The sequence below is a fragment of the Bufo bufo genome, chromosome 2 (genome assembly GCF_905171765.1).
Source record: "Bufo bufo chromosome 2, aBufBuf1.1, whole genome shotgun sequence".
Taxonomy (NCBI): Eukaryota; Metazoa; Chordata; class Amphibia; order Anura; family Bufonidae; genus Bufo; species Bufo bufo.
Window position 1 is genome coordinate 766,711,819 of NC_053390.1, and position 23,449 is coordinate 766,735,267.

The 23,449-nt window shown below is 44.0% G+C and overlaps 1 protein-coding gene across 2 annotated transcripts in view; it reads right to left on the minus strand.

Moving 5' to 3' along the window:
• The window catches only part of LOC120990317, a 563,944-nt gene that overhangs the window by 417,107 nt on the left and 123,388 nt on the right, over positions 1–23,449 (minus strand). For both annotated transcript variants that reach the window (XM_040419049.1, XM_040419048.1), the window contains exons 4-5: positions 15,040–15,105; positions 1,610–1,708 (exon numbers count right to left, since the gene is read on the minus strand). In XM_040419049.1, coding sequence (XP_040274983.1) covers positions 1,610–1,708; positions 15,040–15,105 — 165 coding nt within the window. The remainder of the gene's footprint in view (positions 1–1,609; positions 1,709–15,039; positions 15,106–23,449) is intronic.

A 23,449-nucleotide genomic window follows, 5' to 3' on the forward strand; every position in this document is an offset into this window, starting at 1 on the left:
CTGCTCTCCACCCTCACCCCTGGCCCTGCCTACTTGCCTCACGAGTCCTGATGACAGGGGACAACTGGACGACAGTCCCTAACTTAGGATATGTGCAGGGAAGACAGACAAGACAAAATATGGAACATGAACGGACCGGGTCAGAACCAAGAGAGCTACTCAGTACAAAGGATAAAGCAAAGAATGGTCAGGAGAAGCCGGGGTCAAATACATGGAGAGCAGAGAAGCACAAGAGGAGTCCTAAGAGAGTAGTCAGGTGGGAGCCGAGGTCACAATACCAGGACGGATGCGCAGTACAGGAGGAGCAGGCAAAGGATCGTCAGGGAACAGGATCAGGTAAGTATTCAGTAGTCCAACAAATAGCCAGGAACCTAGAAATTAACAGGCAACCTGTGACCAGCAGGCTGCCTGTATTTATAGTGGGGAGTGAGGGTCATGTGACGTGGCCAGCGTCACATGACCGCCAGACCAACCAGTCGAGCACCGAGGAGCAGGGAGCCACCCAGCTAGTAAAGCCGCCCTGGGAATGAGGTCAAACACAGATCCTCATGGGGGACCGAGTGCACCTTCGGAACCCCGTGACACCTGGCCCCATAGAAGTTAATAGGGCTTCAGTGAAAAACGCATTGCATCCGCAAGCAAGTGCAGATGCAATTAGTTTTTCACTGATGGTTGCTAAGAGAGGTTTGTAAACCTTCCGTTTTTTATCACACGTGTGAAAAACGCATCAAAACACATTGCACCCGTGCGGAAAAAACTGAACAACTGAACGCAATCGCAGACAAAACTGACTGAACTTGCTTGCAAAATAGAGGTAGTTTCACTGAACGCACCCTGAACGCATACGGACCTAATAGTTTGTGCGAAAGAGGATGTAGGCCCCTTGCAGACGAGCGTTCCGGATTAGGTCCGGATGCGTTGCGGATGCGTTCAGAGAAAACTGCACGATTTTGAAAATAAGTTCATTCAGTTTTGTTTGCGATTGCGTTCAGTTGTTCAGTTTTTATCGTGCTGGTGAAATGCGCATTTCGTGCTGAATGTTTACAAACACCATCTCTTAGCAACCATCTGCGAAATTCGCACCGCATCTGCACTTGCTTGCGGATGCGATGCGTTTTTCACGCAGACCCATTCACTTTTATGGTTTTATAGTTTTCTCAGGTAAAAAGCAGAAACCAAAATACAGTAACATGAAATTGTGCATTTTGGGTGTTACGATAGAGTTAAAGAAATTGTCTGAGTTAAATAAAAATTCAGGCACTCCTTGAAATGTGCTAAAATAACAAAAGAAGCAATACCCATTTTCACCCCTGCTGCTTACAGTGCTGCAGTCTGGTCATACTGTACCTACTGCGGTTTGTTCCTAGCCGCAGCAGTGTACGTAGAGGTTACCACTGCAGCTAATTACTGCAGCCCGTGATGTCCCAAATACTGCAGAGGCCAGGTGGCGGGAAGGACCAGCACTAAGTATTGCTGCTTTTGTCATTTTGGCACATTTACAGTGGTTGTCAGAGATTTTATCTTTTTATTAACTTGGAGAACCCCTTTAAAATGTTATCTTTACACTCTAAAGATTATCTTTACACTTTATCAAAGATAAGGGACATACCGTAATATTTTGTTGCTGGACACAAATAGTCCCCATAAGGCATTTAAAGTCTTGGTTGTTGAATTGTGTATTATCTGGAATGTTAAGAAACTCGTTGACCTTTAGGAAGAAAAAAAATATATAAATTTAATTTTTTATTTATTTATTTTCAGCAGACTTAATGTTTTGGCATGTAGCCATTTATAATTATCAACAGTAGTAAGATACAAGCATAATGTCTAAGGCCTCATAACTGGGGTTGAGCGAACCCGAACTGTAAAGTTCGGGTTCGTATGAACTTTAAGATTTTTGGCCCCGGACCTGAACCCGAACATTTCAGTAAAAGTTCGGGTTCGGTGTTCGGCGCTTTTTGAAAGGCTGCAGAGCAGCCAATCAACAAGTGTTTAACTCTGTGCCCTTAGAAGGCATCACAGCCATGCCTACTAATGGCATGGCTGTGATTGGCCAGTGCAGCATGTGACCCAGCCTCTATATAAGCTGGAGTCACGTAGCGCTGCACGTCACTCTGCTGTTACTAGTGTAGGGAGAGGATGCTACTGCTGTGAGGGAGAGAATAGGAAAAAAACTTTAATCAGAACTCCAATTGAACTCAGTGATCTACATAGATTTAGTTGTGTGGGTGCAGTGCACAATCTTTTTACCCTGCCCTGAGCCCAGTGACAGAGAAAAATAACTTTTATCCGTCTGTTAGTTAGGTGGGGGTCGGCGGCCATTTTATGCAAGCTCAGTGCACCATCACTGCATATGTGCTTTTGTGGCATTGAAATCCAAGCTTTAAATACTGCAATAATAATCTGGGTTGAAAAAAACACCCATTTTTGGCAATATCCTACATCTGGTGCCTTTGCAGCATTAGGCCTCATGCACACGACCGTTCCGTTTTTTGCGGTCCGCAATCCGTGGATCCGCAAAAAACGGAAGTCGCCCGTGTTGCCTTCCTCAATTTGCGGAACGGAACGGGCGCCGGCAATATAAATGCCTATTCTTGTCCGCAAAGCGCGGACAAGAATAGGACATGTTATATTTTTTTAGAGGGGCCGCGGAATGGAGCCACGGATGCGGACAGCACACAGAGTGCTGTCCGCATCTTTTGCGGCCCCATTGAAGTGAATGGGTCCGCATCCGAGCCGCCAAAACGGCAGCTCGGATGCGGACCCAAACAACGGTCATGTGCGTGAGGCCATAGTCAGTGTGCAATTTAAGCTACAAATACAGCTATAATTTTCTGGGTTTTAAAAAATATTACATTTTACAGCCCTTGTTGCATCTGTACGTGTGAAATTCAAGCGTTATATACTGCTGTCATATTTTGTTAGTAAAAAAAGAAACATTTTGGGCAAAATACTTAATATTGCAGCCTTTGCTGCATCTGTTATTGTTAAAAACAAGCTTTAAATACTTCAATCATTTTCTGGCTTTGAAAAAACACACATTTTTGACAATACCCTCCATCTGGGGCCTCTGCCGCATTAGTCAGTGTACAATTTAAGCTGGAAATACAGCTATAATTTTCTGGGTTTTAAAAAATACCCATTTAGGGCAAAATACTTAATTTGCGGCCTTGTCTGCATCTGTCAGTGTGAGATACACGCTTTAGATACTGCTGTGCTATTCTGGTATTAAAAAAACATCCATTTTGGGCAAAATACTTAATTTGTGGCCTTGTCTGCATCTGTCAGTGTGAGATACACCCTTTAGATACTGCTGTGCTATTCTGATATTAAATAAACGCCCATTTTGATCTAAATACTTAATTTGTGGCCTTGTCTGCATCTGTGCTTGTGAAATTCAAGCGTTATATACTGCTGTCATATTCTGGAATTAAAAAAACAACACACATTTAGGGCAAAAATCTTAATTTTGCAGTCTTGTCTGCATCTGTCATTGTGAGATACACCCTTTAGATACTGTTGTTCTATTCTGCTATTAAAAAAACATCCATTTTGGGCAAGATCCTAAATTTGAGGAGAGCGTTAAATTGAGCTGGTTGCAGGGAGAGGACGTGGTCGATCTGTGCCAGCTATATGCACAAGTGAAACACCTTCCTCAGGTGTGAGTAGGCGACAGAACCTCCAGCGGCATTTGGTCGGGCCTAATGCGGCTCTACGAATGGTGAGGCCAGAACAAGTACAGGCGATAGTTAATTGGGTTGCTGTCAGCGCCTCCAGTTCCTTTACATTGTCTCCCACCCAGTCTCCTGCAGAGTTGGCACCTGCAGCCAATGTCCATCAGTCTTTCACCTCACCCCCTTGCAAATCAGCCAAGCAGTCTGAGCCCCAAGTCATGCAGCAGTCTCTTCTGGTTTTTGATGACTCTGCTAGCAGGGTTTCCCAGGGCCATCCACCTAGCCCTGCCCCAGAAGTGGAAGATATTGAGTGCACCGATGCCCAACCACTTCTGTTTCAAGATGAGTACATGGGAGGACCACCGCAGCACGTCTCGGATGATTTACGAAACACAGGTGCCAACTGCTGTGGCTTTCAAAAGTGTGCAGACTGACTCAGTCTCCTGCTAAAAGATCAGAGTTGGCACCTGCAGCCCATGGCCATCAGTCTTTCACCTCACCCCCTTGCAAATCAGCCAAGCAGTCTGAGCCCCAAGTCATGCAGCAGTCTCTTCTGGTTTTTGATGACTCTGCTAGCAGGGTTTCCCAGGGCCATCCACCTAGCCCTGCCCCAGAAGTGGAAGATATTGAGTGCACCGATGCCCAACCACTTCTGTTTCAAGATGAGTACATGGGAGGACCACCGCAGCACGTCTCGGATGATTTACGAAACACAGGTGCCAACTGCTGTGGCTTTCAAAAGTGTGCAGACTGACAAGGAGGGCAGGGGTAAAGACTGGGTGGAAGATGATGTGGAGGACAATGAGGTCCTCGACCCCACATGGAATCAAGGTCATGCAAGTTACCTGTGTAGTTTGGAGGAAGAGGCGGTGGTCGCACAGAGCCAACAGCACAGCAGAAGAGGGAGCAGGGTGCAAAAGCGGAGCTCGCAGTCCCCTAGACAGTACGCCTGCTACTGCCCACCGCAGCAAGGGACCGAGCACACCAAAGCCAGCTCCAAGGAGTTCCCTGGTGTGGCAGTTCTTCAGACAATGTGCGGACGACAAGACACGAGTGGTTTGCACACTGTGCAATCAGAGCCTGAAGCGAGGCATAAACGTTCTCAACCTGAGCACAACCTGCATGACCAAGCATCTAAGTGCAAAGCACAAGCTGCAGTGGAGTAGACACTTCAAAAACAAAGAAAGGTCTCTGGCTACTCCTGCTTTCTCTTCTGCTGCAGTCTCGGCGATATGTCAGAGCTGCTGCAGAAAGTGTGCAGAAAGTGTGGGCCGTCTGTGCGAACTTTCGGCGTTCTCACCCTGCTGCTGCTCGCCTGTCAGCGCTGCAGCGTAACTTCGGCCTTCCCGATCACCGCCTTATATGCGAGGTGCCCATAAGGTGGAACTCCACCTAGCACATGCTGGCCAGACTGTGCGAGCAGCAGCAGGCGATAGTGGAGTTTCAGCTGCAGCACGCACGGGTGAGTCGCTCTGCGGAACAGCACCACTTCACCACCAATGACTGGGCCTCTATGCGAGACCTGTGTTCCTTATTGCACTGTTTCGAGTACTCCACCAACATGGCCAGTGCCGATAACGCTGTTCTCAGCATTACTATCCCCCTTCTATGCCTCCTTGAAAAAACGCTGCTGGCGATGATGGAAGAGGATGTGGCAAAGGAGAAAGAAGAGAGATCATTTCATAGGGTTTCCGGCCGGTCATTCACAAGTGGCTCCAAGGGTGTTCCTGCACCCACAAACGCCAGGTACACAATTGTCCAGCCAGGGCACAGTTCTGGAGGATGACGAGGTGGAGGATGAGGAGATGGAGGAGGAGGAACCGTGTTCACAGCAGGGTGGCACCTAAACCAGCTCATGGCCATCACTGGTGCGTGGATGGGGGGATACAGAGGACACAGACGATACACCTCCCCCTGGGCAGCCTGGCACACATGAGCGATTACACCCTGCAGTGTCTCCGCAACGACCGCCGAGTTGCCCACATTCTAACTTGTGCTGATTACTGGGTGGCCACGCTGCTGGATCCCCGTTACAAGGACAACGTACCATCCTTAATTCCATCACTGGAGCGTGATCGTAAGATGCACGAGTACAAGCGCACGCTGGTAGACGTGCTGATGGTGGCATTCCTACCTGACAGCGGGGGCGCAATGGAAGCACAAGGCGAAGGCAGAGAAGGAGGAAGAGGTCACCAATGCAGCTGGGGCACCACCAGCACCTCAGAAGGCAGGGTTAGCATGGCCGAAATTTGGAAAAGCTTTGTCAGCACGCCACAACAACCAGCACCTCCAGCTGATATGGAACGTCTTAGCAGGAGGCAGCATTTCAGCAACATGGTGGAGCAATATGTGTGCACACGTCTACACGTACTAAATGATGGGTCTGCCCCTTCAACTTCTGGGTCTCCAAATTGGGCACATGGCCTTAGCTTGCCCTTTAAGCCTTGGAGGTGCTGGCCTGCTCTGCAGCCAGTGTATTGTCTGAACGTGTGTTTAGCACAGCTGGGGGCATTATCACAGACAAGCACAGCCGCCTGTCCACAGCCAATGTGGACAAGCTCACGTTCATTAAAATGAACCAGGCATGGATCCCACTGGGCTTGTCCGTACCTTGTGCAGAATAGACATGTATACCGGCCTTAACCAGCCATTGTTATACTACAGCGCAATTGCTCATTGTTGTATTTTGGATATTTCACACTCTTTTGGAGTGTACCCTAATTTAAAAAAAATAATGAAATTAAAACCAAAAACCAGTGTTGGCTACCAAGTCCTCCTCCACCGCAGCTTCCACCTACACCACTACGTCCACCGCCTCCTCAAACTCCTACTCCATAAATCAATTTTTTTTTTTTTTATTTGTACGTATTTTATTTTATGTAATTTTACTAATTTGTCTATTACATTTTCTGGTGAAATTCACCAATTTTTGGGTGTGATATACCACTGCTATACCTAGTAGACAGGTAAAATAAATTCACTAATTTGTCTGTTACATATTCGGGTGAAATTAACCAATTTTTGGGTGTGATATACCCCTGCTCTACCTAGTAGACAGGTAAACAAATTTCACTAATTTGTCTGTTACATTCTCGGGTGAAATTCACAAATTTTTGGGTGTGATATACCCCTGCTATACCTAGTAGACAGGTAAAAACATTTCACTAATTTGTCTGTTACATTCTTGGGTGACATTTGACTATTTTTGCCGTGATTAAACCCCTGCTCTGCATAGGTGACAGGGAATTAAATTTAAAAAATTCTTCTTTAATTGATGCGCGTCCCCTCCTTTCATTCAATGCTTAAACTTTAACAGCTTGTCCCAGATTTGCGCTTCAATAATTTGTCCCACTTTTCCGCTCGATCATATTTAATTTTAAAAAATTAACCTCCCTTGGATGTGGTCTCTCTTTCTCCCTCTCTGGCGTGGAACCCTGATTCACCGATAACCGTGATCAACATGGTAGGCTCAGAAAAGAACATCGAAAGTTGATATCCAAATGGATCGTGGACGTCACGGGGACGTGCGATCAGGCAGAAGTTATCTAGAGTCAACAAAGCGGCAGCAGGGCCTCTCCTGTCTAACGTTTCCAAATCCTAAATACCCCAGTGACATTCCCTATAATTTTTTATTAATCATTCCAATAACAGGGCATCTTAAGAGTCCTGTATTGTTATTTACCGTCACTACCTCCCCGAGTCGGGAGTGGGTAATTGCTGCACGACCCCTCCTTAACTTGGAAGCTTATGCTTCAATACTTTGTCCCACATTTCCGCTCGATTACATTTAATTTCATCCATTGACCTCCCTTGGATGTGGTATCCCTTTCTCAGGCTCCTTCTCCGGCCGGGAACCCTGATTCCCCGCCACCCTTGATCACCATGGTAGGCGCATAAAAGAACATCGAAAGTTGATAGAGCAGATATCCAATTGGATCGTGAACATCACTGGGACGTGCGACATGGTGGGGCAGTATGTGTGCACACGCCTACACAAACTGACTTATGGGTCTGCCCCCTGCAACTTCTGGGTCTCCAAATTGGGCCTGAGCTTGCCCTTTACGCCTTGGAGGTGCTGGCCTGCCCTGCAGCCAATGTATTTCCAGAACGTGTGTTTAGCACAACTGGAGGGGGTTATCACAGGTTATATATCCCAATGTTTTGGGGTGTACCCTAATTTAAAAAAATAAAAATAAATTGAAAACCAAAAAGCAGTGTAGGCTTCCTCCTCCTCCTCCTCCACCGCTGCTTCCACCTACACCGCCACATCCACTGCCTCCTCAACCTCCTACTCCATATGGACCTAGTCCTCCTAGATCAAGATTATTATTTTTTATTTTTACGTATTTTATGTTAAAGTAATTTCCCTATCCACATTTGTTGCAGAGCACTTACCATGCTCTTAACCACATTTTGCTGCCATTTGCAGCCCTCTAGCCCTTTTCATGATATTTTGGGTTCGGAGTCAAGTTCGGCTGAAGTTCGGGTCCCGAACTTGAACTTTTTTGTGAAGTTCGGCCGAACCTGTCGAACCGAACATCCAGGTGTCCGCTAAACTGTAGTCATCAATATCAGATTGGCGGGGAGTCGAATCCCAGCACCCCCGCTGATTAGCTGTTTGAAGAGACCATATGCTTGAGCAAATGCTGCCTCCTCTTCACTGTTTATCTGCACGCCTTCGCAACTGCTGCGGTGAGCAGGTGTAATCACAACTGCTTCATCCACATTAATTTCAATGGGATGACTCCATTCTATTCATTTGAACAGGAAGGAGCAGTCCCATTGAAGTGAATAGGAGCAGCAGAGTGGTAATTATACCTGCTCGATACTGCAGTTGCGACAACAAGCTGGTAAACAGTGAAGAAAAGGTGAGCTCTGCGGTCTCTTCAAACTGCTGATCTGTGGGGGTGCCTGCAGTCACTCCCCCCCAGCATTCTGATATTGATGATCTATCCTGAGTAAAGATGAGCGAATCAAAGCTGACAAAGTGGAATTCGATCCGAATTTCAGGAAAAATTCATTTCGCAACGAATTGCATTTTTCCTAAAATGGCGGCTGCATGTGTGAGGACATGGAGAAAGGAAGTCTGGGAAGGCGGGATCACCCTGATTGACATGCATGCATGCAGCCAATCTGCAGCCAGCCAGCCCTGTGATGTCACAGCCCTATAAATACAGCGGCCATCTTAGATTCAGACATTTTCCTGCGTTCTGAGTGCAGGGACAGATGTGAGAAGGGGCTAGGGAGAGCAATAGTAAAAACCTCATTGTGAAAAAAAACCCTGAAAAAACTATTTAAAAGTGCAGAGAAAAGAAAGGGGAGAAATCATTTCACAGCATCTTAGTGCAGGGAGAGACGTCAGAAGGCGCTAGGGACAGTGCTAGAAAAGCGATTTACAAGTGCAGGAAAATATTATTTGGGGATCCAAATAGCCATTATACAGCTCCGTCATTCCAGCAATTTGTTCTTGTAAGGCCTCATGCACACAACCGTTGTTGGGTTCCGTGTCCGTTGTTCCGTTTTCCATGATTTTCTGCGGACCCATTGACTTTCAATGGGTCCGTTGAAAACTCGGAAAATGCACCGTTTGTCATCCGCGTCCGTGATCCGTGTTTCCAGTCCGTCAAAAAAATATGACCTGTCCTATTTTTTTCACAGACAACGGTTCGCGGACCCATTCAAGTCAATGGGTCCGTGAAAAAACACGGAGGCACACAAGATTGTCATCCGCGTCCGTGATCCGTGTCCGTTTTTTTCCTATCATTTTCAAGGCAAGCTTGACTTAGATATTTTTTTCACTTTTCATGTCTGGTGATCCTCCAAAAATCAAGGAAGACACACGGAAAAAAGAAATATATATGCATTTCACTTCTGCAGTTATTTGTGTTGATATCGTTTATTGGCCTAGTTCAGTACAAAAATAGAAATATATATACGCAGTTCGCTTTTTCAGCTATTTGCACTACAAGCATTTACTGGTCTACTGGCACACCGGCTTGTTCTAGGCTGCAGCCGCGGTCACTCTGTGGTGCCCCAGTAGATGAGGCGTACTCAGTGGAAGTATCAAAAGGAAAACTGGTAAAAACCGTATTTTGACCAATTTTTTGGATTCAGACCCAAAAAATTTGGATTCAGACCCATGTCATCGGACAGATAAGGGTTTAACTTTTATTTGCAGGGTAGCCAACGCTTTTCGAGGGCTGAATTGCTCTCTTCTTAAGGACTGTATAGACTTATGATGCCTTGATGTCTCCTGTCCTTTTTCACTGCTCCTTTACAGACCCTGCAAATAAAAGTTAGCCTCTTATCTGTCCGATGACTTGGGTCTGAATCCTTCCAAGCAAGCGCCGATTTTTACCAGTACTACAAGAGAAATATAGATGCTGTTATGCAGTTATTTGCACTGAAAGCATAGTGTCCAATTTTGGTACAAAAAGAAAAATACACTGCTCAAAAAAATAAAGGGAACACAAAAATAACACATCCTAGATCTGAATTAATTAAATATTCTTCTGAAATACTTTGCATAGTTGAATGTGCTGACAACAAAATCACACAAAAATAAAAAAATGGAAAACAAATTTTTCAACCCATGGAGGTCTGGATTTGGAGTCACACTCAAAATTAAAGTTGAAAAACACACTACAGGCTGATCCAACTTCGATGTAATGTCCTTAAAACAAGTCAAAATGAGGCTCAGTAGTGTGTGTGGCCTCCACGTGCCTGTATGACCTCCCTACAACGCCTGTGCATGCTCCTGATGAGGTGGCGGACAGTCTCCTGAGGGATCTCCTCCCAGACCTGGACTAAAGCATCTGCCAACTCCTGGACAGTCTGTGGTGCAACGTGACGTTGGTGGATAGAGCGAGACATGATGTCCCAGATGTGCTCAATTGGATTCAAGTCTGGGGAACGGGCGGGCCAGTCCATAGCATCAATGCCTTCGTCTTGCAGGAACTGCTGACACACTCCAGCCACATGAGGTCTAGCATTGTCTTGCATTAGGAGGAACCCAGGGCCAACCGCACCAGCATATGGTCTCACAAGGGCTCTGAGGATCTCATCTCGGTACCTAATGGCAGTCAGGCTACCTCTGGCGAGCACATGGAGGGCTGTGCGGCCCTCCAAAGAAATGCCACCCCACACCATTATTGACCCAATGCCAAAACGGTCATGCTGGAGGATGTTGCAGGCAGCAGAACGTTCTCCACGGCGTCTCCAGACTCTGTCACATCTGTCACATGTGCTCAGTGTGAACCTGCTTTCATCTGTGAAGAGCACAGGGCGCCAGTGGCGAATTTGCCAATCTTGGTGTTCTCTGGCAAATGCCAAATGTCCTGCACAGTGTTGGGCTGTAAGCACAACCCCCACCTGTGGACGTCGGGCCCTCATATCACCCTCATGGAGTCTGTTTCTGACCGTTTGAGCAGACACATGCACATTTGTGGCCTGCTGGAGGTTATTTTGCAGGGCTCTGGCAGTGCTCCTCCTGTTCCTCCTTGCACAAAGGCGGAGGTAGCGGTCCTGCTGCTGGGTTGTTGCCCTCCTACGGCCTCCTCCACGTCTCCTGATGTACTGGCCTGTCTCCTGGTAGCGCCTCCATGCTCTGGACACTACGCTGACAGACACCGCAAACCTTCTTGCCACAGCTTGCATTGATGTGCCATCCTGGATAAGCTGCACTACCTGAGCCACTTGTGTGGGTTGTAGACTCCGTCTCATGCTACCACTAGAGTGAAAGCACCGCCAGCATTCAAAAGTGACCAAAACATCAGCCAGGAAGCTTAGGAACTGAAAAATGGTCTATGGTCACCACCTGCAGAACCACTCCTTTATTGGGGGTGTCTTGCTAATTGCCTATAATTTCCACCTGTTGTCTATCCCATTTGCACAACAGCATGTGAAATTGATTGTCACTCAGTGTTGCTTCCTAAGTGGGCCGTTTGATTTCACAGAAGTGTGATTGACTTGGAGTTACATTGTGTTGTTTAAGTGTTCCCTTTATTTTTTTGAGCAGTGTATATTCGTCGCTTTTAGGGATGTTTTAATTTGCTTTTAATTTATTTAGTTCAGCTAAAATTATGTCAGACAGAGAAGTGCCTGGTCATGCACAGAGGAGTGGCAGAGGCCTAAATGTATCTGGTGCAGGCAGAGGTCGCAGCAGAGTAAGGGGGCGTGGTAGCAGGAGTCGTAGGGAGAGGCCTGAGCTCCCGGTGTCATCTAGCGGTCGTGTCTTGACCAGCAACCCAGCGGTTTTTGATTGGTTAACTCGATCATCAACTTCATCCCAAGTGACATCAGACACCCCCAGCCAACAGTCGGTGGGTTCGTCAGACACAACCCTTAGTTGGCATCGCTTGGGAGCAGGCCCTGTGTCCTCAACCTGCCTCTGTCCTTTGCTGTTCCCTCACCCAGAGAAGTATTGTATGCTGTGGGCTCAGCTCCACTATACAGCGAGGACGAGCAGCTAGAGGACACTCATATGGTTGCTGCACAGCCACACCAGCAACTTGGCCAGGTCACACCACTTCAGCCTCCACGCTGTCACGCTGTTGGTCCTGTGAAAATGTCCGCCTCTGCCTCCTCATCCTCCACCATGTCCTCAGCCTCCACTGCAGGGACAAGTCACAGTGCCCCTCCAGCATACCACATGTGCAGGGTGATACCAGGTTCAATTATGCCCAATTTTAACGATGAGTGAATTGGTTCTAATAGTTCGTGATTTGGTTCGAATTTATGAAAAAGTTTGTACTTACATGAAACCAATTTTTTGGTCACAATTTTTTGGCCACATCTTGTCCGGCCCTCACACGCGACGCCCGTGTGAATGAGACCTAAAAGGTGTTGTCTATTTCTGCTATGATGTTTTCTCAGGTGACTAGGAAGGAGCCACCCCATTGAAGTGAGACAGCAGGATCTATAATTATATACACTGCTCAAAAAAATAAAGGGAACACTTAAACAACACAATGTAACTCCAAGTAAATCACACTTCTGTGAAATCAAACTGTCCACTTAGGAAGCAACACTGAGAGACAATCAATTTCACATGCTGTTGTGCAAATGGGATAGACAACAGGTGGAAATTATAGGCAATTAGCAAGACACCCCCAATAAAGGAGTGGTTCTGCAGGTGGTGACTACAGACCACTTCTCAGTTCCTATGCTTCCTGGCTGATGTTTTGGTCACTTTTGAATGCTGGCGGTGCTTTCACTCTAGTGGTAGCATGAGACGGAGTCTACAACCCACACAAGTGGCTCAGGTAGTGCAGCTTATCCAGGATGGCACATCAATGCGAGCTGTGGTAAGAAGGTTTGCGGTGTCTGTCAGCGTAGTGTCCAGAGCATGGAGGCACTACCAGGAGACAGGCCAGTACATCAAGAGACGTGGAGGAGGCCGTAGGAGGGCAACAACCCAGCAGCAGGACCGCTACCTCCGCCTTTGTGCAAGGAGGAACAGGAGGAGCACTGCCAGAGCCCTGCAAAATGACCTCCAGCAGGCCACAAATGTGCATTTGTCTGCTCAAACGGTCAGAAACAGACTCCATGAGGGTGATATGAGGGCCCGACGTCCACAGGTGGGGGTTGTGCTTACAGCCCAACACCGTGCAGGACGTTTGGCATTCGCCAGAGAACACCAAGATTGGCAAATTCTCCACTGGTGCCCTGTGCTCTTCACAGATGAAAGCAGGTTCACACTGAGCACATGTGACAGAAGTGACAGAGTCTGGAGACGCCGTGGAGAATGTTCTGCTGCCTGCAACATCCTCCAGCATGACCGGTTTGGCATTGGGTTAGTAATGGTGTGGGGTGGCATTTCTTTGGAGGGCCGCACAGCCCTCCATGTGCTCGCCGGAGGTAGCCTGACTGCCATTAGGTACCAAGATGAGATGCTCAGACCCCTTGCGAGACCATATGCTGGTGCGGTTGGCCCTGGGTTCCTCCTAATGCAAGACAATGCTAGACCTCATGTGGCTGGAGTGTGTCAGCAGTTCCTGCAAGACGAAGGCATTGATGCTATGGACTGGCCCGCCCGTTCCCCAGACCTGAAACCAATTGAGCACATCTGGGACATCATGTCTCGCTCTATCCACCAACGTCACGTTGCACCACAGACTGTCCAGGAGTCGGCAGATGCTTTAGTCCAGGTCTGGGAGGAGATCCCTCAGGAGATCGTCCGCCACCTCATCAGGAGCATGCACAGGCGTTGTAGGGAGGTCATACAGGCACGTGGAGGCCACACACACTACTGAGCCTCATTTTGACTTGTTTTAAGGACATTACATCAAAGTTGGATCAGCCTGTAGTGTGTTTTTCCACTTTAATTTTGAGTGTGACTCCAAATCCAGACCTCCATGGGTTGAAAAATTTGATTTCCATTTTTTAATTTTTGTGTGATTTTGTTGTCAGCACATTCAACTATGTAAAGAACAAAGTATTTCAGAAGAATATTTAATTAACTCAGATCTAGGATGTGTTATTTTTGTGTTCCCTTTATTTTTTTGAGCAGTGTATATTTGCTAATACACAGCAAGTAGGTAAACAGTAAAGAGATAGCAATAGAAGCACCACATTATTTTCACACAGTGAATTGGCAGGCTTGCCTTCTTAATATGCTTATGTAGCAAAGCTAGAAAAATAACTAAGGAGGAGAAAGAAGCCCTTTATCAGAGAAAAGCTGATGAGAGAAACTTTTCAAGTTGCAAGGCCTTAGGGAGAACCTCTGGGTGGGTACTATTTCTATTACGGACTATTGATATACGTAATGACTATTGTAGGCTAGACAACGCTCCTCTTGACTTCTGGGGAAAATTTATGCAAATGATCATGTCTAACATCTGCTGGCATCAGATAGGTTTGGGAAAGCTAATTTGAATATCTTTCCAGAAACCTAGAAGGGCAATGCCTGGCATACAACTTACTAGGGGCTCTCCATAATGGGTAAGAGTATCCCTTAGACAACACATATATATTGTTGAGAAACACACATTTCTATTATAGGCTCTCTCTCAGTCTCTCAAAAATTTGTTAAACTTCAAACAAAAAGAATCTTGCCTGGCTCGCTGATCTCAGTGTTATGTTGCTTCGGGGATCACGTGTTGTACATTGGTCACGTGACCCCAGCCTGGGGTCTGCCAGCCTGAACCTGTCTGCCAGTTCAAACAGCATGTGATCCTGAAAATGGCTGCCGCATGGGATTGTGGTGTAACCTGGATAGCCCCTTTAATAATTCAATACATTGCAATAGAGAAGTTTTTCATTGTATCAAAATTGTGCGCTGGAACTGAAATCTTACTATATATTTGCATACTATGGGAAAAAAGTACACTTTAAACATCTAATTTTGATAAAAGAAATAATTTACCACAACTGGGAGATTTTGCAGATCTCTGTCTGTTAGATTTTTCACCAGTGTATTGTTTGGAAAATCCTGTGACATAAAATAAAATATCAGTATCATATACCGTAGGTATTATTACCAATTGTAGAAATGCAGTAGTTATTACATTACTATGAACACAGTATAATGTAGAAGGTTGAGGGGCGTAATCTGGCAGGGGAGGTACATTCCTAATCAGCTATGAAAAAGTGGGTGACTGCTCTCCCCACAGGTGCAACCAACTGCTGTAACTGTATGTACCTTGGTCCTAGGCTTTACTCCAAAGCATCGTACATGTATGGCACTTGGAATCAAGCCTGTTGCTGCACAGGCAATGCTCTCCAACAGAGCGATAAAGGACAATTTAGCAGTGTCGCCTATCATGTGATCACCATAAAACGAATCATGGTGATCACATAGTGGCATTTACTAAATATCATCACAGGCAGCTTCACTCTGCCTCTTCTCTCCTCAGACAGTCTCATGGTGAGCTGAGAAAGGAGACATTGCTCGGCTGGGTTTGCATCAAGGGCCAGATTTATCATTCCTCTGACGGCTCACTCCACTTTAACATATGGCTAAAGTCAGTTTTAGCCAAGTCAGATTTATGATCGGCCCTTTAAGACTGTAATAAATGTGGTTTGACTGTTTATCAGTCAGTAAGCAGCTTTACAAAAGTCGCACATCTTAACGAAAAAGTCGCACGTTTTTATGAAAAAGTCGCATGTTCTATTAAAAAGTCTCAAAAGATAAGCATGGTCCTCGCTGGAGTGAAATTGGGACTTTTTTGCGACTTTTTTAAAAAGTCGCAATAGTAAATTTGTCTAGCCAATCATTTGCATAAGCCTAAACGCCCATTTACTCAAAACTGGACTGCTTGGCGCTTGGCTTGAAAAAGTCACAAAAAAGTCGCAAAATTTTGATTTGCACATTTTTTTGCGACTATTTCACTCCACAAAAGTGACGTTGCCTAATGATATATCTGGCCCCATATTTTTTTCCATCCGTTTAACTTATACAAAAAACGTATACATTAAATAGATGCCTCAGACGGACGCCATACAGTGGCATCCACTCATCATTGAGTTCCATTGTAAAAAAAAAAAAATCTTCAGAGGCATAAAATGTGATGTGAACCAACCCTTACAGCTCCCTGTGATGATACGTACAGTGTATACTATGAACAATCACCAAAAAACAAATTTTTATATACAATGTATATACAGCGTTCACTGAATATCTAGCCTAGGCTTTGCTAAGGCCTAGTTCACACGATCGTATGGCTTTTATAGTTTTTTGCGGTCCGTTTTTCACGGATCCGTTGTTCCGTTTTTGAGTTCCGTTGTGTTTCCGTTCCGTTTTTCCGTATGGCATATACAGTATACAGTAATTACATAGAACAAATTGGGCTGGGCATAACATTTTCAATAGATGGTTCACCAAAAACTGAACAGATACGGAAGACATATGGATGCATTTCCGTATGTGTTCCTTTTTTTTTTCGGACCCATTGATTTTAATGGAGTCACGGAACGTGATTTGCGGCCAAATATAGGACATGTTCTATCTTTCAACGGAACAGAAAAACGGAAATACGGAAACGGAATGCATACGGAACACATTCAGTTTTTTTTGCGGAACCATTGAAATGAATGGTTCCGTATACGGACCGTATACGGAACACAAAAAAACGGCCAGTACACTCGCAAAAAAAACGTTCGTGTGAACTAGGCCTAACTCTTGAATTCAATGACAGCAATAGCAAATAATATCAGAGTGACACTGACATACATTGCTATGGGCAAATTCAACATTAAGGCTGCGTTCACACGGGCGAGATTTCCGCGCGGGTGCAATGCGGTAGGTGAACGCATTGCACCCGCACTGAATCCGGACCCATTTATTTCAATGGGGCTGTTCAGATGAGCAATGATTTTCACGCATCACTTGTGCGTTGCGTGAAAATCGCAGCATGCTCTATATTCTGCGTTTTTCACGCAACGCAGGCCCCATAGAAGTGAATGGGGTTGCGTGAAAATCGCAAGCATCCGCAAGCAAGTGCGGATGTGGTGCGATTTTCACGCATGGTTGCTAGGTGACAGTCTATTCACTGTATTATTTTCCCTTATAACATGGTTATAAGGGAAAATAATAGCATTCTGAATACAGAATGCTTAGTAAAATAGCGCTGGAGGGGTTAAAAAAAAATAAACAAAATAACTCACCTTCTCCTCTTGATCGCGTAGTTCCCAGTCTCTTCTGATGAGCTGTCGGCTAAAGGACCTTTGGTGATGTCAGATCACATGCTCGAATCACATGGTCCATCACCGTGGTGATGTACCATGTGATTGGAGCATGTGATCTGACGTCACCAAAGGTCCTTTAGCCGACAGCTCATCATTAAAGAAGTAAAGAAGAGTCCGGGAACTACGCGGAGGAGGTGAGTTTATTTTTTTATTTTTTTTTAACCCTCAATTGATCACCTACTATGCATTCTGTATTCAGAATGCTATTATTTTCCCTTATAACCATGTTATAAGGGAAAATAATACAATCTACAGAACACCGATCCCAAGCCCGAACTTCTGTGAACATTGCACCCGTGCGATAAAAACTGAACATCGGAACGCAATCGCAGTCAAAACTGACTGCAATTGCATTCCTACTCGCGCGGGTTTGCCGCAACACACCGGGACGCATCCGGACCTAATCCGGACATGCTCGTGTGAACCCAGCCTAAGGCCTCTTTCACACGAGCGTGATGGATTAGGTCCAGATGCGTTCAGGGTGCGTTCAGTGAAACTCGCACTATTTTGCAAGCAAGTTCAGTCAGTTTTGTCTGCAATTGCGTTCAGTTGTTCAGTTTTTTCCGTGCGGGTGCAATGCGTTTTGATGCGTTTTTCACGCGCGTGATAAAAAACTGAAGGTTTAGGCTACATTCACACGTCCATGGTGTGTTGCGGACCCGCAAATTGCGGGTCCGCAACACACCAGCCCGTCACCCCCATAGAAATGCCTATTCTTGTCCGCAAGCTGCGGACAAGAATAGGACATGCTCTATCTTTTTGCGGAGCTGCGGACCCAAAATCGGGACACACTGTGTGCTGTCCGCAACCATTCCGTCCCCATAGAGAATGAAAGGGTCCGCACCCTTTCCGCAAAATTGCGGAAAGGATGTGGACCCATTTTGCGGACGTGTGAATGGAGCCTTACAAACAACATCTCTTAGCAACTATCAGTGAAAAACGCATCGCACCCGCACTTGCTTGCGGATGCAATGCGTTTTTCACTGAAGCCCCATTCATTTCTATGGGGCCAGAGCTGAGTGAAAAACGCAGAATATAGAACATGCTGCGTTTTTCACGCAACGCAGAACTGATGCGTGAAAAAAAAACGCTCATGTACACAGACTCATTGAAATGAATAGGTCAGGATTCAGTGCGGGTGCTATGCGTTCACGCATTGCACCCGCGCGGAAATCTCGCCCGTGTGAAAGGGGCCTAAGGCCTCTTTCACATGGGCGTTGCGGGAAAAGGTGCGGGTGCGTTGCGGGAACACCCGCGATTTTTTGTAATGCATTTGCAATCGCGTGAGAAAAATCGTGCATGTTTGGTACCCAAACCCGAACTTCTTCACAGAAGTTCAGGTTTGGGTTTGGTGTTGTGTAGATGTTATTAGTTTCCCTTATACCATGGTTATAAGGGAAAATAATAGCATTCTGAATACAGAATGCTTAGTAGGTGATCAATTGAGGGTTAAAAAAAATTAACTCACCTTCTCCTCTTGTTCGCGTAGTTCCCGGTCTCTTCTTTACTTCTTTAATGATGAGCTGTGGGCTAAAGGACCTTTGGTGACGTCAGATCACATGCTCCAATCACATGGTACATCACCGTGGTGATGGACCATGTGATTGGAGCATGTGATCTGACGTCACCACAGGTCCTAGCCGATAGTTCATCTTTTGACAAGTAAAGAAGAGTTAATTTTTATTTATTTTTTAACCCTCAATTGATCACCTACTAAGCATTCTGTATTCAGAATGCTATTATTTTCCCTTATAACCATGTTATAAGGGAAAATAATAGTGAATAGGGGCCTGCGTTGCGTGAAAAACGCAGAATATAGAGCATGCTGCGATTTTCACGCAACGCACAAGTGATGCGTGAAAATCACCGCTCATGTGAACAGCCCCATAGAAATGAATGGGTTGGTATTCAGTGCGGGTGCAATGCGTTCACCTCACGCATCGCATCCGCGCGGAATACTCGCCCGTGTGAAAGGGGCCTAACAGTATCAACAAACAGCTTGTTTAACCCCTTCAGTACTGAGCCACTTTTCACCTTAAATCCCAGGCTGATTTTTACATATCTGACATGTGTCACTTTTTGTGGTAATAACTTTGGAAAGCCTTTTCTTATCCAAGCCATACTGAGATTGTTTTCTCATGACACATTGTACTTCATGTTAGTGATACATTTGAGTCAATATGCTTTACCTTTTTTTTATAAAAAAATATGAGAAAATTTGGAAAATGTTTCACTATTTTCTAAATATGAATTTCTCAGCTTTTATAACAGATAGTGATACCTCACAAATTAGTTATTACTTTCCATATGTCTACTTTATGTTGGCATAATTCTGTAAATGTCATTTCATTTTTTTAGGATGTTGGAATTTCCAAAACCATTTTTTTTAGCACCAATTCAGTTATAAAGTGATTTTGAGGGGCTTACATAATGGAAACCCCCCATAAATTACCCCATTTTAGAAACTGATGTTACAAACTTTTTTAACCCTTGAGGTGTTCCACAAGAATTAGAAGAAAATGGAGGTGAAATTTCAAAATCTCATTTTTTTGTAGATTTTTAATGTTAATCAATTTTTTCTTGCAACACAGCAAGGGTTATCAGCAAAATAAACCTCAATATACATTACTTTGATTCTGCAGTTTTACAGAAATACCCTATGGCCTCCTGCACACGGCTGTTTTTTTTTCCCGTTTACTGGCCGTTTTTTGAGTTCCGTATACGGTCCGTATACCGAACCATTCATTTCAATGGATCCGCAAAAAAAACTGAATGTACTCCGTATGCATTCCGTTTCCATATTTCCGTTTTTCCGTTCCGTTTTAACATAGAACATGTCCTATTATTGCCCGCAAATCACGTTCCGTGGCTCCATTCAAGTCAATGGGTCCGCAAAAAAAACGGAACACATACGGAAATGCATCCGTATGTCTTCCGTTTCCGTTCCATTTTTTGCTGAACCATCTATTGAAAATGTTATGCCCAGCCCAATTTTATCTATGTAATTACTGTATACTGTATATGCCATACGGAAAAACGGAACAAAAACGGAAACGCAACGGAAACAAAGAACGGAACAACGGATCCGTGAAAAACGGACCGCAAAACACTGAAAAAGCCATACGGTCGTGTGCAATAGGCCTATATCTGATGGTAAACTGCTGTAGGGGCACATGGGAGTGGTCAGAAGGAAAGGAGTGCCATATGGTTTTTGGAGGCACCATTTGCTAGAATGGTTTTTGGGCACCATTTTGTATTTGAAGAGACCCTGACGTACCCCAAGAGTGGAAACCCTCGAAAAGTGACACCATTTTGGAAAATACACTCAAAGAATATATTAATGGGTGCAATGAGCACTTTGACCCCATAAGCGTTTTATGGAATTTGGAAACATGAGAAAACATATGAAAATGAAAAGTTTAATTTCTTCCAATATAATGTTGTTTTAGCCACGAATTTTTCATTTTCACAAGGGGTAACAGGAGAAAAAGCATCCCATAATTTTTTACCCATTTTCTCCTGAATGCGGCAACACCCCATACATGGTGGTAAATAGTGATGAGCGGGAGGTGCCATATTCGATTTCGCGATATTTCGCGAATATTCGCATGAATATTCGTGTTATATTCGTCGAAATCGAATATTCGCAATTATTGCGAAATTATTTTTTCGCATATTGCGAAAATTTCTCTTGATAGTATAAGGCAACGTTCCTATGCTAATGACTATGGCTAGGCTAATATGTGTATTTTACGAAATTTCGTAATATTGCTCTAACTTCGTCTCTTAGAATATTACGAATATTCTAAAAGACGAAGTTAGAGCAATATTAAGAACATTTGCAAAAGTCGAAATTGCGATGCGAGTAATAGAACACGAAATAGTCGCATGAAGATTTAAACTTAGCACTGCTATATTCCATATTCTAGCCTAATATGGAATATAGCTGTGCTAAGTTGAAATCTTCATGCGACTATTTCGTGTTATATTACTCGCATCGCAATTTCGACTTTTGCAAATGTTCTTAATATTGCTCTAACTTCGTCTTTTAGAATATTCGTAATATTCTAAAAGACGAAGTTAGAGCAATATTACGAAATTTCGTAAAATACACATAGATTGTATTTAAGCTAATATACTGCTATAGTAATAATTTTTAATAGTGTACATATTTTACAAAACTTAGGTTCAGAAGAGGCAAAAAAAAATTACAGGAAAAAAAAGGGATTATAGCACTATATTAGCTAAATTACAATCTATATGTGTATTTTACGAAATTTCTTAATATTGCTCTAACTTCGTCTTTTAGAATATTCGTAATATTCTAAGAGACGAAGTTAGAGCAATATTACGAAATTTCTAAAAGACGAAGTTAGAGCAATATTAAGAACATTTGAAAAAGTCGAAATTGCGATGCGACTAATATAACACGAAATATTCGCATGAAGATTTCAACTTAGCACTGCTATACTCCATATTCTAGCCTAATATGGAATATAGCAGTGCTAACTTAGCACAGCTATATTCCATATTAGGCTAGAATATGAAGTATAGCAGTGCTAAGTTGAAATCTTCATGCGAATATTTCGTGTTATATTACTCGCATCGCAATTGCGACTATTGCGAAATTTCGTAAAATACACATATAGATTAGATTGTAATTTAGCTAATATGGAATATAGCAGTAAGTTGAAAACGCCACTGACTGGAGCAGCCAGGAAGCCAGGAATCCAAAGGACAGGTAAGAACAATTTTAGGGAAGTGGGAAAGAAAAAAATATAATAAAAAAAAAAAGAAAAAAACGAATATTCGATTTCGCGAATATATAGAACGATATTCTAAATATTCGCAAAATCTCGAAATTGCGATATTCGAGAAAAAAATTCGCAATTCGAATATTCGCGCTCAACACTAGTGGTAAACTGCTGTGGGGGCACATGGCAGGAAAGGAAGGAGTGCCATATGGCTTTTGCAGCACAGATTTTGATGGATTGGTGTACGGGTGCCATTGGTTTTTTTTTTTTGAGTGATTGTCTTATGTTGGGGTTTATTTTTTGTAGGATGAGATGAAGGTTTTATTGGTACCATTTTGGGGTACACATGACTTTTTGATCACTTGGTATTACACTTTTTGTGAGGCAAGGTGAAAAAATGGCTGTTTTGGTTACATTTTTTTTTTTTTTACAGCATTCACCTGAGAGGGCATATCATGTGATATTTTTATAGAGCAGATCTTTACGAACACATTAATACCTAATATGTATATTATTTTTATTTTTTTAAAGTTTTTGAACAAAATAAAATCTTGTTTTTGTGTTGCCATTGAGAACCATATTATTATTATTTTCTGGTGATTGTCTTAGGTAGGGTCTCATTTTTTGCAGGAGGACATGATGGTTTGATTGGTACCATTTTGGGGTGCATACGATATTTTGATCGCTTGGTATTACACTTTTTGTGAGGCAAGGTGACCAAAAAACTGCTGTTTTGGCACTTTTTTGTTGTATTTTTTTTTACAGTGTTCATCTGACAGGATGGGTCATAAGATATTTTTATAGAGCCGGCCGGTACAGACATGGCGATACCTAATACAGTATGTCTACTTTTCCTATTTTTTACAATTTTGTATAACTTAATTATAGGAAAAGGGCGCTTTTTTAACTTAAAACATATTTTTTTTTTATTATTTAAAACACTTTTTTCATTTTTTTTAACTTGATTTTTTGTCCCACTATGAGATTTCAACTTTTTGGGGTCTGATCCCCTGTACAATGCATTACAATACATCTGTATTGTAATTCATTGGCTGTAACTGTATTACACAGTGTAATACACTTACACCTTCTTGCCTGTGAGACCAAGCTTACACCAAGCTTACGATGCCTATGGAAAGCATTAGGCTGCCTTCCTAACCATCCGATGAGGACTCCCTCCACAGACATTGCACATGCTGCAGTCAGCGCTGACTGCTGCACAGCTAGGGTTAATGCGCCGGCATCAGTGTTTTCACCAATGCTGGTGCATACCGCAAGGGCACGGGAACAGCCGGACCCCTGCTGCTGATCAGCACGCCATAGCTGTACGGCACT